Source organism: Piliocolobus tephrosceles, chromosome 16 (assembly GCF_002776525.5).
Source record: "Piliocolobus tephrosceles isolate RC106 chromosome 16, ASM277652v3, whole genome shotgun sequence".
Classification (NCBI taxonomy): domain Eukaryota; kingdom Metazoa; phylum Chordata; class Mammalia; order Primates; family Cercopithecidae; genus Piliocolobus; species Piliocolobus tephrosceles.
Genome location: NC_045449.1, coordinates 9,347,975 through 9,363,447, shown reverse-complemented (window position 1 = coordinate 9,363,447; position 15,473 = coordinate 9,347,975). Strand labels below are relative to the sequence as shown.

Sequence of the window (15,473 nt, the reverse complement as noted above, 5' to 3'; positions counted from 1 at the left end):
TTTATGAGGCAGTCATAATCACACTTTGTTAAGGAAATGATTAAAAAGAACACAATGATAATGGAGGAAAGAATTTATAGACTCATTATTTAGAAATATAGAAACCTAAGTGGCCGGGCGCAGTGGCTCACGCCTGTAATCCCAGCACTTTGGGAGGCCGAGGCGGGCGGATCATGAGGTCAGGCGATCGAGACCATCCTGGCTAACACGGTGAAACCCCGTCTCCACTAAAAATACAAAAAAAATTAGCTGGGCATAGTGGTGAGTGCCTGTAGTCTCAGCTATTCGGGAGACTGAGGCAGGAGAATGGTGTGAGCCTGGGAGGCAGAGCTTGCAGTGGGCCAAGATCGTGCCAGTGCACTCCAGCCTGGGCAACAGAGCGAGATTCCCTCTCAAAAAAAAAAAAAAGAAAGAAACATTCTGAGTATCCAACAATAGGCTATTATTTAAGGAATGGTTATTTTATGGAATGAATATTTTGTAACTATTAGAAATTATAACTGAAGACTGTAGCTACATGAAAGAATACAAATGATATCATTTGATGGGGGAGACTTACATATTGCAATTAAATGAAAATGTATGGTGTTTTTTTTTTTTTTTTTTTTTTTTTGAGATGGAGTTTTGCTCCTGTTGCCCAGACTGGAGTGCAGTGGCACGATCTTGGCTCACTGCAAGCTCCACCTCCCGGGATCACACCATTCTCCTGCCTCAGCCTCCCAAGTAGCTGGGACTACAGGTGCCCGCCACCATGCCCAGCTAATTTTTTTGTATTTTTAGTAGAGATGAGTTTTCACCGTGTTAGCCAGGATGGTCTCGACCTCCCAACCTCAGGTGATCTGCCCACCGCGGCCTCCCAAAGTACTGGGATTATAGGCGTGAGCCACCGCCCCTGGCAAAAATATGTTTATGTCAAATTGTAGTGAACACATAGGGGGAATTACGCTGTTGTTATACTGGGGTATTTGGATATTGTTTACTTTTTTCCCTCTTGTTTATAAACTGCTATTAAATAATTTTTATAACTTAAAAAGTAGAGTTGTTTAGGCCAGTCGTGGTGGCTCATACCTGTAATCCCAGCACTTTGGGAGGCTGAGGTGAGTGGATCACCTGAGGTCAGGAGTTCGAGACCAGCCTGGCCAACATTGTAAAACCCTGTCTCTACTAAAAATACAAAAAATTACCTGGTCGTGGTGGCAGGCACCTGTAATCCCAGCTACTCGGGAGGCTGAGGCAGGAGAATGGCGTGAACCCAGGAGGCAGAGCTTGCAGTGAGCTGAAATCATGCCATTGCACTCCAGTCTGGGCGACAGAGCGAGACTCCCTCTCAAAAAAAAAAAAAAAAATGCCCACTTTTACATATGCTACTATATATAAACTCAGCTGTGTTCAATGCTGAGGCAAAGGCTGAAGCAATATGTCCAAGTCCTCCCATAATATTTTAGGAAGAATGCTATGCCCAGAGCATCAGGATGTCACAAGATCTGGAAATCACTTCCTTTGAGGATTTGCTCAAGTTCAGATCTAAGTATATTTAACCTAGAGGAGAAGACCAAGGAGATATACGAGGAAAATTATGAAGGAAAGAACACTGATGCTGTGTTGGTCTAGAAATACTTAAGGGGCGCCTGAAATTTCAGCTACTTGAGAGGCCGAGACAGGAGACTTGCTTCAACCCGGGAGGCAGAGGTTGCAGTGAGCCGAGATCATGTCACTGCACTCCAGCCTGGGCAACAAGGGTGAAACTGTCTCAAAACAAAAAAAAAAAAGAAGAAGGAAAAGAAATACCTAAGGTAGAAATTGAGAGCAGGCAGAATTTTAGCTCAGAATAAAGGACTTTATAATTATCAGAATCACCCTGTAACTGAGCCATGGAACTGATTTTCTCATGAGGTTCCATGTTACCAGTCTCTGGGAGTGTTCAGTGAAAGATTAACCGTCCCGCTGCCAGGGATGTTACAAGAGGGGAAGGAACTACAAGGTGATTGCACAACTCTTGCAGGTCTGAAATTTTGTTATTCTAAGGCATTTGTTTTGTCTTGCCTGCCTGCCTGGCTCCTTCCCTCCCTGCTTCCCTCCGTCCTTACTTCCCTTCCTCCCTTCTATGTGTTTTGACAGCTGTACCCATTTGCATGAATTTCTATGACCTTTAGAACATTTCCATCATCCCAGAAAGTTTCTTCATGTCCCTTTCTAGTCAAGCACACCAGAGGCAACCACTTTCTGATGTCTATTTTGTAGGCTAGGTTTATCCTTATATTTCTTTTTTTTTTTTTTTTTTTGAGATAGAGTCTTGCTCTATCACCCAGGCTGGAGTGCAGTGGCGCCATTTCAGCTTACTGCAAGCTCCGCCTCCTGGGTTCACGTCATTCTCCTGCCTCAGCCTCCCGAGTAGCTGGGATTAAAGGCGCCCACCACTGCACCTGGCTAATTTTTTTTTCTTTCTTTTTGTATTTTCAGTAGCGACGGGGTTTCACCATGGTCTTGATCTCCTGACCTCATGATCTGCCACCTCGGCCTCCCAAAGTGTTGGGATTACAGGCACTAGCCACCGCGCCCAGCCTATCCTTATATTTCTTATAAATGGAATCATAAAGCATATAATGATTTTTGTTTTCTTATTTTCAGCCAACAAAACTTTTTGAGATTTAGACAGTTGTGGCATGCATGAGTAGCTCATGCTTTCTGTTGCTGAATAGTATTCCATTTAGCAGATATACCCCAGTTTGCTTTCCCATTCTCCTAATGATGGATATGTGGGTTGTTTCTAGTTTGGGGCCCTCATGAATAAGGTTACAGTGTACATTTTTGTACAGGTTTTTGTTTTGTTTTGTTTTGTTTTGTTTTTGAGAAATAGGCTTTTATTTCTGTTTGGTAAATATCTAGGAGTGAGCTGGGCATGGTGGCTTATGCCTGTAATCCCCGCACTCTGAGAGGTCGAGGCAGGTGGATCACCTGAGGTCAGGAGTTCAAGACCAGCTTGGCCAACATGGTGAAATCCTGTCTCTACTAAAAATACAAAAATTAGACGAGCACAGTGGCGTATGCCTGTAATCCCAGCTACTAGGGAGGGTGAGGCTGGAGAATCGCTTGAACTCTTCCGAGTGGAAGCGGAGGTTGCAGTGAGCAGAGATCGCGCCACTGCACTCCAGCTCCAGGGCAATAGAGCAAGACGCCACCTCAAAAAAAAAAAAAAAAAAAAAAAAAAAAAACCTAGGCGTGAAGTTTCTGGGTAAGATGGTTGATATATGGTTAACTTGATGAGAGCTGCCAAACGCTTGTACAGCACCCTTTGTGCCATATTTCCCCCCAGCCATTAGTATTGTAAGTCTTTAGTTTGCACACTGTCGTGAGTGTGAAGCAGTATCTTATTGTGGTTGAAATTTGTATTTCCCTAATGACTGACAATATTTGAGCTGTTTTTCATGTGTCTTATGTGCCATTTGTGTATCTTCTTCTGTAAAACATCTGTTCAGATCTTTGGGCTATTTTAAAATTAGCCTTTCTTTATTGTCAATATGTAGGAGATCTTTATATATTCCAGATACGAATTCTTTGTCGGCTCTATGTTCTACAAATATTTTCTACCATTCTGTGGCTTATTTCTTAATTTTTGTGATAGTATCTTTGGATGAGCAGAAAATTCCTCTTGATAGAGAATGAGCCATGGATCATAAAAATGCTCACTTTTACTATATAGAAACAGCTGTGTTCAGTGCTGATGAGACAAAGACTGAAGTGTTGTGTCCAAGTCCTCCCATCACATTTTCGGAAGAATACTATGCCCAGAGCATCAGGATGTCACGAGATCTGGAAATCACTTCCTTTGAGGATTTGCTAAATCAGATTGACCAACTTGTTTTCTTTTGTGGATAGTCTTTTTATGTCCTGGCCAAGAAATTTTTGCCTACCTACTCCAGGCTATGAAAATTTTCTCTTTTTTTGTTTTAGAAGCTTTACAATTCTAGGTTTTACGGTTAAGTCTATGAACCATCACAACCTTTTTTTTTTTTTTTCCGACATAGAAAGAAGAAAGGGTTGAGGTGTTTTTTATTTCGTCATACATATATCTAGTTTTTCCAGCACCATTTGTTGAAAAGACTTTCCTTTCCGTATTTGATTGACTATGTTGTTGATACCTTTGTTGAGAATTGAGCGCTCACGTGTGCAGGTGGGCGTGCACATACACGCGCGTGCACGCACACACACACACACAAGTCTATCTGAACTCTGTTTTGTTCCATCGATGTGTTTGTCTGTCCTTATTCTAATATCAGATTGTCTTTGCTTAGTATATATTTATAATAAATGGTGAATTTTGGTAACATAATACCTCCAACTTTTTCTTTTTTCTTTTTTTTTTTCTTTTTGAGACGGAGTCTTGCTCTGTCCCCAGGCTGGAGTGCAATGGTGTGATCTCGGCTCACTGCAACCTCTGCCTCCCAGGTTTACACCATTCTTCTGCCTCAGCCTCCCAAGTAGCTGAGATCACAGGTACCCACCACCACGTCCAGCTAATTTTTTGTATTTTCAGTAAAGATAAAGTTTCACTGTGTTAGCCAGGATAGTCTCCATCTCCTGACCTCATGATCCGCCCACCTCAGCCTCCTAAAGTGCTGAGATTACTGTTGTGAGCCACCGTGCCTGGCCTGTTTTTCTTTGTTAGGATTATTTTGGCTATTCTAAATAATTTTCTTTGTGAATTTTAGAATTGGCTTGCAGGTTTCATTTTAAAAGCCTGCTAGAATTTTGATTAGGATTGCATTCAATCTATAAAATTCTGTATAATATCTGTCGATTGAAAAAAATGAACCAATGTCTTTAAAATATTGTATTCTCTCTTACAAATGACCAACCAATATATGAAAAAAAAAATGAGGGTGAGGATATGTAGAGAGAAAAAGGAACTCTTATATACTGTCGGTGGGAATGTGAGCTAGTACAGCTATTACGGAGAACAGCGTGGGGGTTCCTCAGAAAACTACAGATAGAACTACCATATGGGCCAGGCCAGTTCTCCTTTTCTTAGGCCTTCTTTCATTTCTCCCGGCAATGTTTTATAGTTTTTATTATAGAGGTCTTACACATCTTCAGTTAGATTTGTTTCTAAGTATGTAATATGGCTTTTGATGCCATTATAATGGATTTTTTACTTTTATTTTTTCTGCATTGTTTATCACTGGTATATAGAAATATATTGCCTTTTACTACTGACTTTGTACATGCAAATTTATTAGATTTACTTACTAGTTCTTGTAGTTTTTAAATAGACTTTATTGTTTCCTGGGTGTACAATCATGTCATCTGCAAATACAGCTTTATAGCTCCCTTTCATACCTTTTTGCTTTTTTTTCCCCTGCCTTATTGAACAATGTGGGAGTTCTAATAAAATGTTCAACAGATGCTGTCAGAGCAGACGTCCTTGCCTTGTTCCTGATCTTAGAGAAAAAATGTTCCATGTTTCACCTTTAAGTATGATGTTAGCGCTGAGTGTTTTTTAAATAGATGTCCTTCTTCAGGCCAAAGAAGTTGCCTTTCGTTTCTATTTTGATGAGAATTTGTATCATGAATGGACACTGAATGTCGTCATATCCTTTTTCTGCATTTATTGAGATGATCATACTATTATTTGCTTGAGTCTGATCATTGATTTTACATCTTTCTTCTTTACTAATATATGCATTTAGAGCAATAAATTTCTCCCTAAGTACCGCTTTAGTAGCATCCCAAAAACTTTTATGCTACATTGTTGTCTTGTTCTATTCAAGCTGCTATAATAAAATGCCATCAACTGAATGACTTATAAACAACAGAAATTATCACCGTTATGGAGGCTGGGAAGTCAAGATCAAGGTGCCTGCAGATCTGGTGTCTGGTGAGGTCTGTTTCCTGGTTCTCATAGACAGCTGTCTTCGTTGTAACTTCACATGGTGGAAGAAATGAGGGAGATCTCTAGGAACTCTTTTATAAGGTCATAAATCTCATGCATGGAACAGGATTCATTCATTCATGTGGGCTTTACCCTCCTCACCATTCACCTCCCAAAGGCCCCACATCCAAATATCATCACATTGGTGATGAGGCTTCAACATACTTTTGAAGGCACACAAACATCCAGTCTATAGCAGTTGTCCTTTGTACTCATTTCAGTATATTTTTACTTTCTCTTGTGATTTCATCTTTGCCCTGTGGAGAAATCGGAGTTGTTTTCCTTAATTTTCAAATAATGACAGAATTTCCCATTTTTGACACGTGTCCTTTCATCATGATGAGAAGTTCCTTTTTATATCTAATAATACTCCTTTTCTAGAAGTCTGTCTGGTCTGATATTAATATAGCTTTGCCAACTTTCTCATACAAACACTGTGCCTTATAGTGAGTTCCATAGCAAACTATATAGTTGTGTCATCTTTTTTAAAAAATCTTTCTGGGGGAGGGATAGCGTTAGGAGAAATACCTAAAGTAAGTGACGAGTTGTTGATGCGTGCAGCAAACCGACGTGGCACGTGTATACCTAGGTAACAAACCTGCACGTTGTGCACATGTACCTAGAACTTGAAGCATAATTTAAAAAAAAAAAAAAGGCCGGGCGCGGTGGCTCACGCCTATAATCCTAGCACTTTGGGAGGCCGAGGTGGGCGGATCACGAGGTCAGGAGATTGAGACCATCCTGGCTAACACGGTGAAACCCTGTCTCTACTAAAAAAGACAAAAAAATTAACAGGGCCTGGTGGTGGGCGCCTGTAGTCCCAGCTACTTGGGAGGCTGAGGCAGGAGAATGGCGTGAACCCGGGAGGCAGAGCTTGCAGCGAGCCGAGATCGCGCCACTGCACTCCAGCCTGGGCAACAGAGCAAGACTCCGTCTCAAAAAAAAAAAAAAAAGTTTGCTTGATATCCTTTGTTTTTTAATTGAAAAGTTTAGTCTGTTTACATTAATGCAACTATTGATACAGTTGAATTTAAGCATGCCAGATAGATATTGTATTTCTGTTCTTTTTGTCCCATCTATCCTTTGTTCCACTTTACCCCTTTCCTGAATCATACATTTTTAGTATTTAATTTTATTTCTTCTGTTAATTTTTATGTTAAAACTATACCTCTTGGTAGGGCATGTGTGTGTGTGTGTTTTCTTGGTTTCTTTTTTAAGTTATTGCTTTAGAGCTGAGTTGTTCGATACATGTGGCTATTTAAATTTTAATTCATTGAAATATGAGAGAATTAAAATATGCTCTGAGTATTGTATGGAAAATGAATTAAAATGAATCAGGACTAGAAACAAAGATAAGTTAGGACATTGTTTGCTTGTTTGTTTTTTTCCCCAAGATAGAGTCTTGCTCTGTTGCCCAGGCTGGAGTACAGTAGTATGATCTCAGCTTACTATGACGTCCACCTCCTGGGTTCAAGCAATTCTCCTGCCTCAGCCTGCCAAATATCTGGAATTACAGGCGCACACCACCACACCTGGCTAATTTTTGTATTTTTAGTAGAGACGGAGTTTTACCATGTTGGCCAGGCTGGTCTCAAACTCCTGACCTTGTGATCCACCCACCTCGACCTCCCACAGTGCTGGGATTACAGGCGTGACCCACCAGCCCATTCATTGTCTTTACCTTTTCCTATTTATCTTGCTGTATACAAGGCATTCTCCCAGGTGTGGGAGGTATAAGGATGAATAAAAATTAGTTTATATCATAATCTTCCTGTTAAAGACATGTAAACAAATCGGTGGAATGTAACTATAGGGTCTATAAGTAAGAGGTTTGTAGGAAGTGCTGCAGGAGGCAAGAAGCAGGAGCGCCCAACTCCTTTGTGCCTTTCAGATATGATTCTTTCTGCATGGGTTGCCTTTTTCCTGCTTTTTCACCCATGTAGCTTTCAGAATTCAATTCACACATCATTCTGGAAACTTTGATTTCCTTGTTTGCTTTACTTTAATGCTTTAAGAAAAATGGTGACTGGTATTGAACAACATGTCTCCAAAGCAGTCACTATAAAAACAGGAAGGGGGGGGGGAAGAAAAGAAAAATATAATAGTCATACATTCCTTGACAGGGATATGTTCTGAGAAATGTGTCGTTAGGTAGTTATATCATTGTGCAAACATCATGGAGGGTACTCACACAACACTAGATGGTAAAGCCTGCTACACACCTAGACTGTATGTATGGTATGACCTATTGCCCGTAGGCTAAAACCCTGTACAGCATGTTATTGCATGTAAGCAGTTGTAATAAGATGGTAAATATGGCCAGGCGCAGTGGCTTACGCCTGTAATCCCAGCCCTTTGGGAAGCCGAGGCAGGTAGATCATTTGAGGTCAGGAGTTCGAGACCAGCCTGGCCAACATGATGAAACCCCATCTCTACTAAAAATACAAAAATACAAAAATTATGAGTCTTGCTCACCTGTAATCCCAGCTACTTGGAAGGCTGATGCAGGAGAATCACTTGAACTTGAGAGGCAGAGGTTGTGGTGAGCTGCTATCACGCCACTCTACTCCCGCCTGGGCAACAAGAGTGAGACTCCATCTCAAAAAAAAAAAAAAATCTATATCCAAACATAGAAAAGATACACTAAAAATATGGTATTATAACATCATAATACTGTACCACTTATGGTACCAATGTCGTAGATGTGGTCCGTCATTGACTGAAATGTCATTATGTGGCACATGACTATATATGCTCACTGTAAGAAATTCAGGCCAGGCACAGTGGCTCGTGGTTGTGATCCTAACACTTTGACAGGCTGATGCAAGAGGATCTCTTGAAGCCAGGAGTTTGGCCAGCATGGGTGACATAGCAGGGCCTCATCTCTACACAATATTTAAACAATTACCTGGGAGTGGTGGCACATGCTTACAGTCTCAGCTACTCAGGAGATTGAGATGGGAGGATTGCTAGAACCTTGAAGACTGCGGTGAACTATCACGGTACCCTGTATCCCATCTGGGTAACAGAGCAACCCTGTCTCTTAAAAAAAACAGAAAGCAAGAAATTCATGCAACACAGAAAAATGCAAGGAAGAAGGCAGCAGTCACACAGCATCCTACCATCTAGAAATAATCATTATTAGCATTAAATTAATTTTATTCACATATATTCCTATAGATATGTAAATATAAAAAGATGGATACAAATAATTTTACATAGTTAAGATCGTACTATATATGCTATTTTAAATGTTGTGAAGGGCTCAATTTCACTTAAAAAGATTAGAGTTAAAAAAGAAATTTCACATCAAGGATTCTTTTTCTTTTTTCTTTTTTTTTTTTTGAGACTGAGTTTCTCTCTGTCGCCCAAACTGGAGTGCAGTGGTGCGATCTCGGCTCACTGCACCCTCCACCTCCCGGGATCAAGCAAGTCTCCTGCCTCAGCCTCCCTAGTAGCTAGGATTACAGGCATGCACCACCATATGACTGGCTAATTTTGTAGTTTTAGTAGAGACGGTTTCACCATGTTGGTCAGGCTGGTCTTGAACTCCCAACCTCAGGTGATCCACCTGCCTTGGCCTCCCAAAGTGCTGGGATTATAGGTGTGAGCCACCACACCCAGCCCACATCAAGGATTCTTTACAAGAGATAGTAATTACTAAAAGATCCCTCAAGCTTAACAAAAAACATTAAAGTTTTGGTGATTTTAAAAGGCTACACATTTCTGCATGATTAACTTTTCAACTGCTCAATATGCCTCACTGCGAGAGATGAAGAAATGAGCACTTTCAACTTTTCACCTTCCTTCCCCACTTGCAACCACTGACTAATTTTTCAGTTGGAATTACATTGTTACTGTTGTGACATTTCTGTACCTTTCTGTTATCTAATCCACATTTTGTTTACTCTTAGTATTTAAGTGGACTCAGTTATCTCCATCATCTCTTTATTTATCTTTTGATTGGCTTGATTTCTTCATCATGTGGTTTTCTCAAGAAGGGCACAGGTAGTCCCTGAAGTCTACTATGCTGTCTGTTCCTTTTTTTTTTTTTTTTTTTATCGCCCAGGCTGGAATGCAGTGGTTGCTCAGTGCAACCTCTGCGTCCTGCGTTCAAGCAATTCTCCTGCCTCAGCCTCCCAAGTAGCTGGGATTACAGGTGCATAACACCACACCCGGCTAATTTTTTTATTTTTAGTAGAGAAAGGATTTCACTTTGTTGGCCAGGCTGGTCTTGAACTCCAGACCTCAGGCAATCCTCCCTCCTCGGCCTCCCAAAGTGCTGGGATTATAGGCGTGAGCCACTGCACCTGGCCTGTCTGTTCCTTTATACTTGAATGACAGCTTGGCGTAAATTCGGTGCATCATGCTTTCTTTCCTCTGAATGTGGCATTTCTCCTGTCTGCTGGAATTGTGTTAAATCAGTTTTCTTCTTTACTACTCTTTTTTTTTTCTTTTACAATCAGAATCGCCGTTTTCAAAGAATCAACCTGAGTTCTGTGCCTTTTCAATTACTGCACTTGAGATCATTATTGCTAGGAAGAACAACCACAGCTGTGATACTGTGATTTGAACCAGGTGATTTCAGGAATAGTAATCATGTATCTTTCCTTTCTAGAGATAATTGACGACCTTGCCAACCTGGTGGAGAACACAGATGAAAAACTTCGCACTGAAACCAGGCGTGTAAACGTGGTGGACAGAAAGTCAACCTCTTGCGGTAAGAGATAGCTACTTCTCACGGCTCTGTTTCTGTCATAGCTTGTGGATTTACTCTGCTCTGAGTTTCCTGTTTGTCTCATCGCTGCGGGGATTTGGTTGCTCTTCTGATACAGGCAGTGCCATTGGATGCAGCACTGAAATTGCTAAACGAAGGTTAAATCTGGTCAGAATGAAATGAATTGTGTGGAGTTCAGAGGGCGTATCATTCTTTTTTTTTTTTTTTTTTTAATTTAAAAGAGTCCTTTCTGTGTGTTTACAGAGATTAATGGTTTGGGAAATCGTGTAACATTATACTGGTTGGCGGGTTTTAAAGGGGATCTCACTTGCTTTTGTGCCGTCTTAAAATAACCACAAGCTTAATTGAGTTCAAATCCTATGTTTCGTGATGGTGTCTTTGTCAAGTCACTTTACCTCTTGATACCTTGTATGTAAAATGGGGATTCATATGCCAAGATAAAAATCGCTTGGAGGGCTTGCTTAAAATACTGATCCTGAGGCTCTCCCCTAGGAATTCTGACTGACTAGATGTAGGGTGGAGTTCAAGAACGTTCGTTATTTAACAGGCGTACCAAGCAGTTCTGCTGCAGATGCTTGTTCCGCAGAAATTCTGATGCAGACTTTGGTGAAGTTTAAATTGTGTATTGGCTGTGCACAGCGCCTTGCCCAAAGATACATGATGATAAATGATGGGAACAGCAGTAGTAATCACAGTGATTGTTTTTCGGTGCTTTGTCTCACAAAGGTGCACCAAGTTTATAAAGCTGACATATTTATGAAAGATAGAATCACAGGCCGTGTGCGGTGGCTTAGGAGTTTGAGACCAGCCTGGGCAACATAGCAAGACCTTTGTCTCTGTAAAAAAAAAAAAAATTAAAAATTAGGAGTCTGGGCAACGTGGCGAGAACCTGTCTCTACTAAAGATACAAAAAAATAGCCAGAGATTGTGGCACACACCTGTAGGAGTCCCAGCTACTGGGGAGGCTGAAGAGGGAGGATTGCTTGAAGGTTGCAGTGAGCTGAGATTGTGCCACTGCGCTCCAGCCTGGGTGACAGCGTGAGACCCTGTCTCAAAATGAATTAATTAATTTTAAAAATTAGGCATGGTGGTATGTGCCTGAAGTATCCCAGTTTAGGAGATAAATGTTAGCATCATACTAGCGTAGATGAATTTTAGCAAGAAATAACAGATAACCCACTCACTACAAACTGTTAATTCTTTGTCTAGAAATGTAATGGCTTGGTGAGGCAGCGCCAAACCCTGCCCTAAGCATTGCATGCAGATTCCTCTGGAGTCACCCACGTGTGACCTCAGAAAGCATTGCTGTGTTTCTGGCTCTGTGAGCATGGACTGGCCTTCCCGCTTGAGTAGGCCCTAGTTAAGCCAGTTTTGTAACACTGTGTCAGGAGTATCACTTGAGCCCAGGAGGTTGAGGCTGCAGTGAGCCATGATCGTGCTAGTGTACTCCCACCTGAGTGACACAGTGAAACCTTGTGTCTAAAAAAACCCTAGAGATCTGAACAGATATTTTGCCAAACTTTCAGCCTTTTTTAATATGAAAAATGTGAATCCTCTTGATCTATCCACTTTAGAAGCTCTGGCCAAGGGTCCCTGAGATGTGCAGCTTCAGAAGCGTCACCTTCCCTGGCTGTGTGTGCTCAGTAAGAAAGAAGGCTAGAACAACGGGGTGAGAGAGGGTCAGGCACATAGAGACTCTGGAAGCTCAGGGGTAGTGGAGCCCCACGGGGCCTACTGCAGACCCTTTATCAACACTGTCCTGCCCGACCACCCTGCCCTGTGCTTCTGCTCCTCAATGTGGCTTTATCAATCTTCTCGCATAACTTCTGGCCACAGGGACTTTGTTATCGATGCTGGATCCTGATGCTTTAAAGATGCGAGAGATGAATTCACTCCCAACTCTCTCTCATTCTCTGGACCTCAGTTTCCTCATTAGAAGAAAGTGGAGAACTTGGTTGTCAAAATTCAGTTGTGTGGACTATGTAAAGTGTCGAGTGCTGGCCACCTTCCCCAGCTTTCCATACGTATGTGAGAGGTGCCAGAGCGTAGTGTCACGAGAGTGGGCTCTAGAGCCTGGCCTAACACCCAGGCTTCACCTCTCACTAGCTGCATGACCTCAGGAAAGCTCAAACTCCCTTCTGCCACGATTTTCCCATCTTTGAAATGGGGATAATAAAGATACAGACCTCAAAGGATTGTTAGGAGAAATTAATGAGTGCGTGTATATAATATATATGTATATATGTATATATTAGGTTGGTGCAAAAGGAAACATGGTTTTTGCCATTACTGCAGCGACTTTGGCACCAACCTAATATATATATCATTTAGAACCATCTTTAGTACATTGTGTGCTGTGAGCAAGTACTGGTATTAGCTCTTGTTACTATATGTCTAAAGCAGGAAGACATATAATGCTATATATGTTTTTGTTCTCAGCAATTATGTTGCTAGTTTGGAATGAATATATTCATAGACATGTTGGTATGTTTTTGTGTTTGCAACATAGTAACTCACATGTCATGAAGTCATAATGAATGCAGAATGTTTCTTACACTGTTGCCAATTTCTAATTTGATGTTATTATCTGATGTGTGGTATTTTTACCTAGAAGTGTCATAATGTCATCTGAACTAGACTCTTAAGTGTTTTTTTTTAATAGAGAAAAATTTAAGGAATCCCAGAAGTACTAAAATACATTTTTAAAACTTATGTCTATATTTTAAAATAAGTTAACTATACATTTATCTCATGCTTCATTTTATTTATATATATATTATCTGTCACAGAATTATATGTAATGATTCAGAAGGAAGAAGTTCATCAGTTTAGCAGTGTTAAGTAGATACTGGAAAAGAAATTTCTTTATTCTTTTTTTTGAGACAGAGTCTCACTCGGTCACCCAGGCTAGAGTGCAGTGGCATGATCTCAGCTCACTGCAACCTCTGCCTCCCGGGTTAAAGCGATTCTCCTGCCTCAGCCTCCGCAGTAGCTGGGATTTACAGGCATGTACCCCCACACCCGGCTAATTTTGTATTTTTAGTAGAAACAGGGTTTCTCCATGTTAGTTAGGCTGGTCTCGAACTCCCAATCTCAGGTGATCCACCCTCCTCGGCCTCCCAAAGTGCTGGGATTACAGGTGTGAGCCACTGCGCCCAGCCACTTTTTTTTTTTTTTTTTTTAACATCCCAAACTGAAATTTATCTAAGACAATAACTCCCTATTCCTCCCTCCTTCAGCCCCTGGTATAACTACTTTTCTACTTTGTCTCTGTAAATATGATTATTCTAGGTACCTACTGTAAGTGGGACCATATGTATACTTTTGTATCTGCCTTATTTAGGATAATGTCTTCAAGATTCATCCATCTTGTAGTGTGCATCAGCATTTCATTCCTTTTGAAGGCTGAATAATATTCCATTTTATGTATATATCACATTTTGTTTATCCATTTGTCAGTGGACACAGGTTCCACTTTTTGGCTATTGTGAATAATGCCACCATAAATGTTGCTGTATAAATAGCCACTCAAGTCTTACCTTTTTTGTGTATATATCCAGAAGTAGAATTGTTGGATAAAATGGTAATTCAGTGTTTAAATGTTTGAGGAACCTTCATACTAGCCTGGCTTGGTTTTGCTTTCAGCCTCTAAACTCTTAAGTACTTTCCAAGGTTTTCTTTTGTTGTTGTTGTTGTTTTTGTTTTTGAGACAGAGTCTTGCTCTTGTTGCCCAGGCTGGAGTGTAGTGGCGTGATCTCAGCTCACTGCAACCTCTGTCTCCCGGGTTCAAGCGATTCTCCTGCCTCAGCCTCCCGAGTAGCTGGGATTGCAGGCATGCACCACCACCCCGAGCTAATTTTTGTATTTTTATTAGAGACGGGATTTCTCCATGTTGGTCAGGTTGGTCTTCAACTGCCGACCTCAGGTGATCCCCCCGCCTCGGCCTCCCAAAGTGCTGGGATTGCAGTCGTGAGCCACCATGCCCGGCCCACTTTCTAGTATTTTCTTTAAGAAAAAAAAAAAGTTGTGGGCTGGGCGCAGTGGCTCACGCCTGTAATCCCAGCGCTTTGGGAGGCTGAGGTGGGTGGATCACAAGATCAAGAGTTTGAGACCACCCTGGCCAACATGGTGAAACTCCATCTTTACTAAAAATAGAAAAATTAGCCGGGTATGATTGGTGCATGCCTGTAGTCCCAGCTACTCAGGAGGCTGAGGCAGGAGAATCGCTTTAACCCAGGAGGCGGAAGTTGCAGTGAGCCGAGATTGCGCTACTGCGCTCCAGCCTGGGCGAAAGAGCAAGACTCCATCTTGGACAAATAAATAAATAAATAAAAATAAAAATAATTGTTTTTTTAAAACTGATAAAGGCAGAGACTTCTGTAGCCTGAGAGGGGCAGGCAGGTAGGATGGAAATTAAGTCCCTGGGCACCCACTCTAATTAGGAAAATGTAATGGGAGACTCTTCCCACAATAAACTGGGACCCCAAAGAGCTATATCCTCAGACTAAAAGTGAACTAGAACTAAACTTGGCGGGGGGGGGGGGGGGGGGGGGGGAAAAGGCAGCCTTGGCACTGAGCGGAATAGGAGAAGAAAAAGAAAGGGGAGAAAATACAGTTATTGGAGAAAATAGTTATTGACAGTGTGTGGTCATAGAAAGGCCCACATGTGAATTTGCCCCCTGGACATACATACTCAGGGTGGACCAGGAAACATCATACCATGAATGTGGTTTAAGGCAGACTCACCTGTTATAGCTCAAGGTGAATTTGGTTTAAGGTAGATTCACCTGTTATAGCTGGAGGTGA

At 41.4% G+C, this 15,473-nt stretch overlaps 1 protein-coding gene across 3 annotated transcripts in view; it reads left to right on the top strand.

Annotated features, from left to right (window-relative positions):
- STX8 (syntaxin 8) overlaps nucleotides 1-15,473 on the top strand; it is a 313,076-nt gene that overhangs the window by 176,576 nt on the left and 121,027 nt on the right. For all 3 annotated transcript variants that reach the window (XR_002726115.3, XM_023190864.2, XM_023190863.2), the window contains exon 7: nucleotides 10,548-10,649. Coding sequence is in view for 2 of the 3 variants with exons in the window: in XM_023190864.2 (XP_023046632.1) it covers nucleotides 10,548-10,649 (102 nt within the window). In the remaining variant the exon portion in view is untranslated. The remainder of the gene's footprint in view (nucleotides 1-10,547; nucleotides 10,650-15,473) is intronic.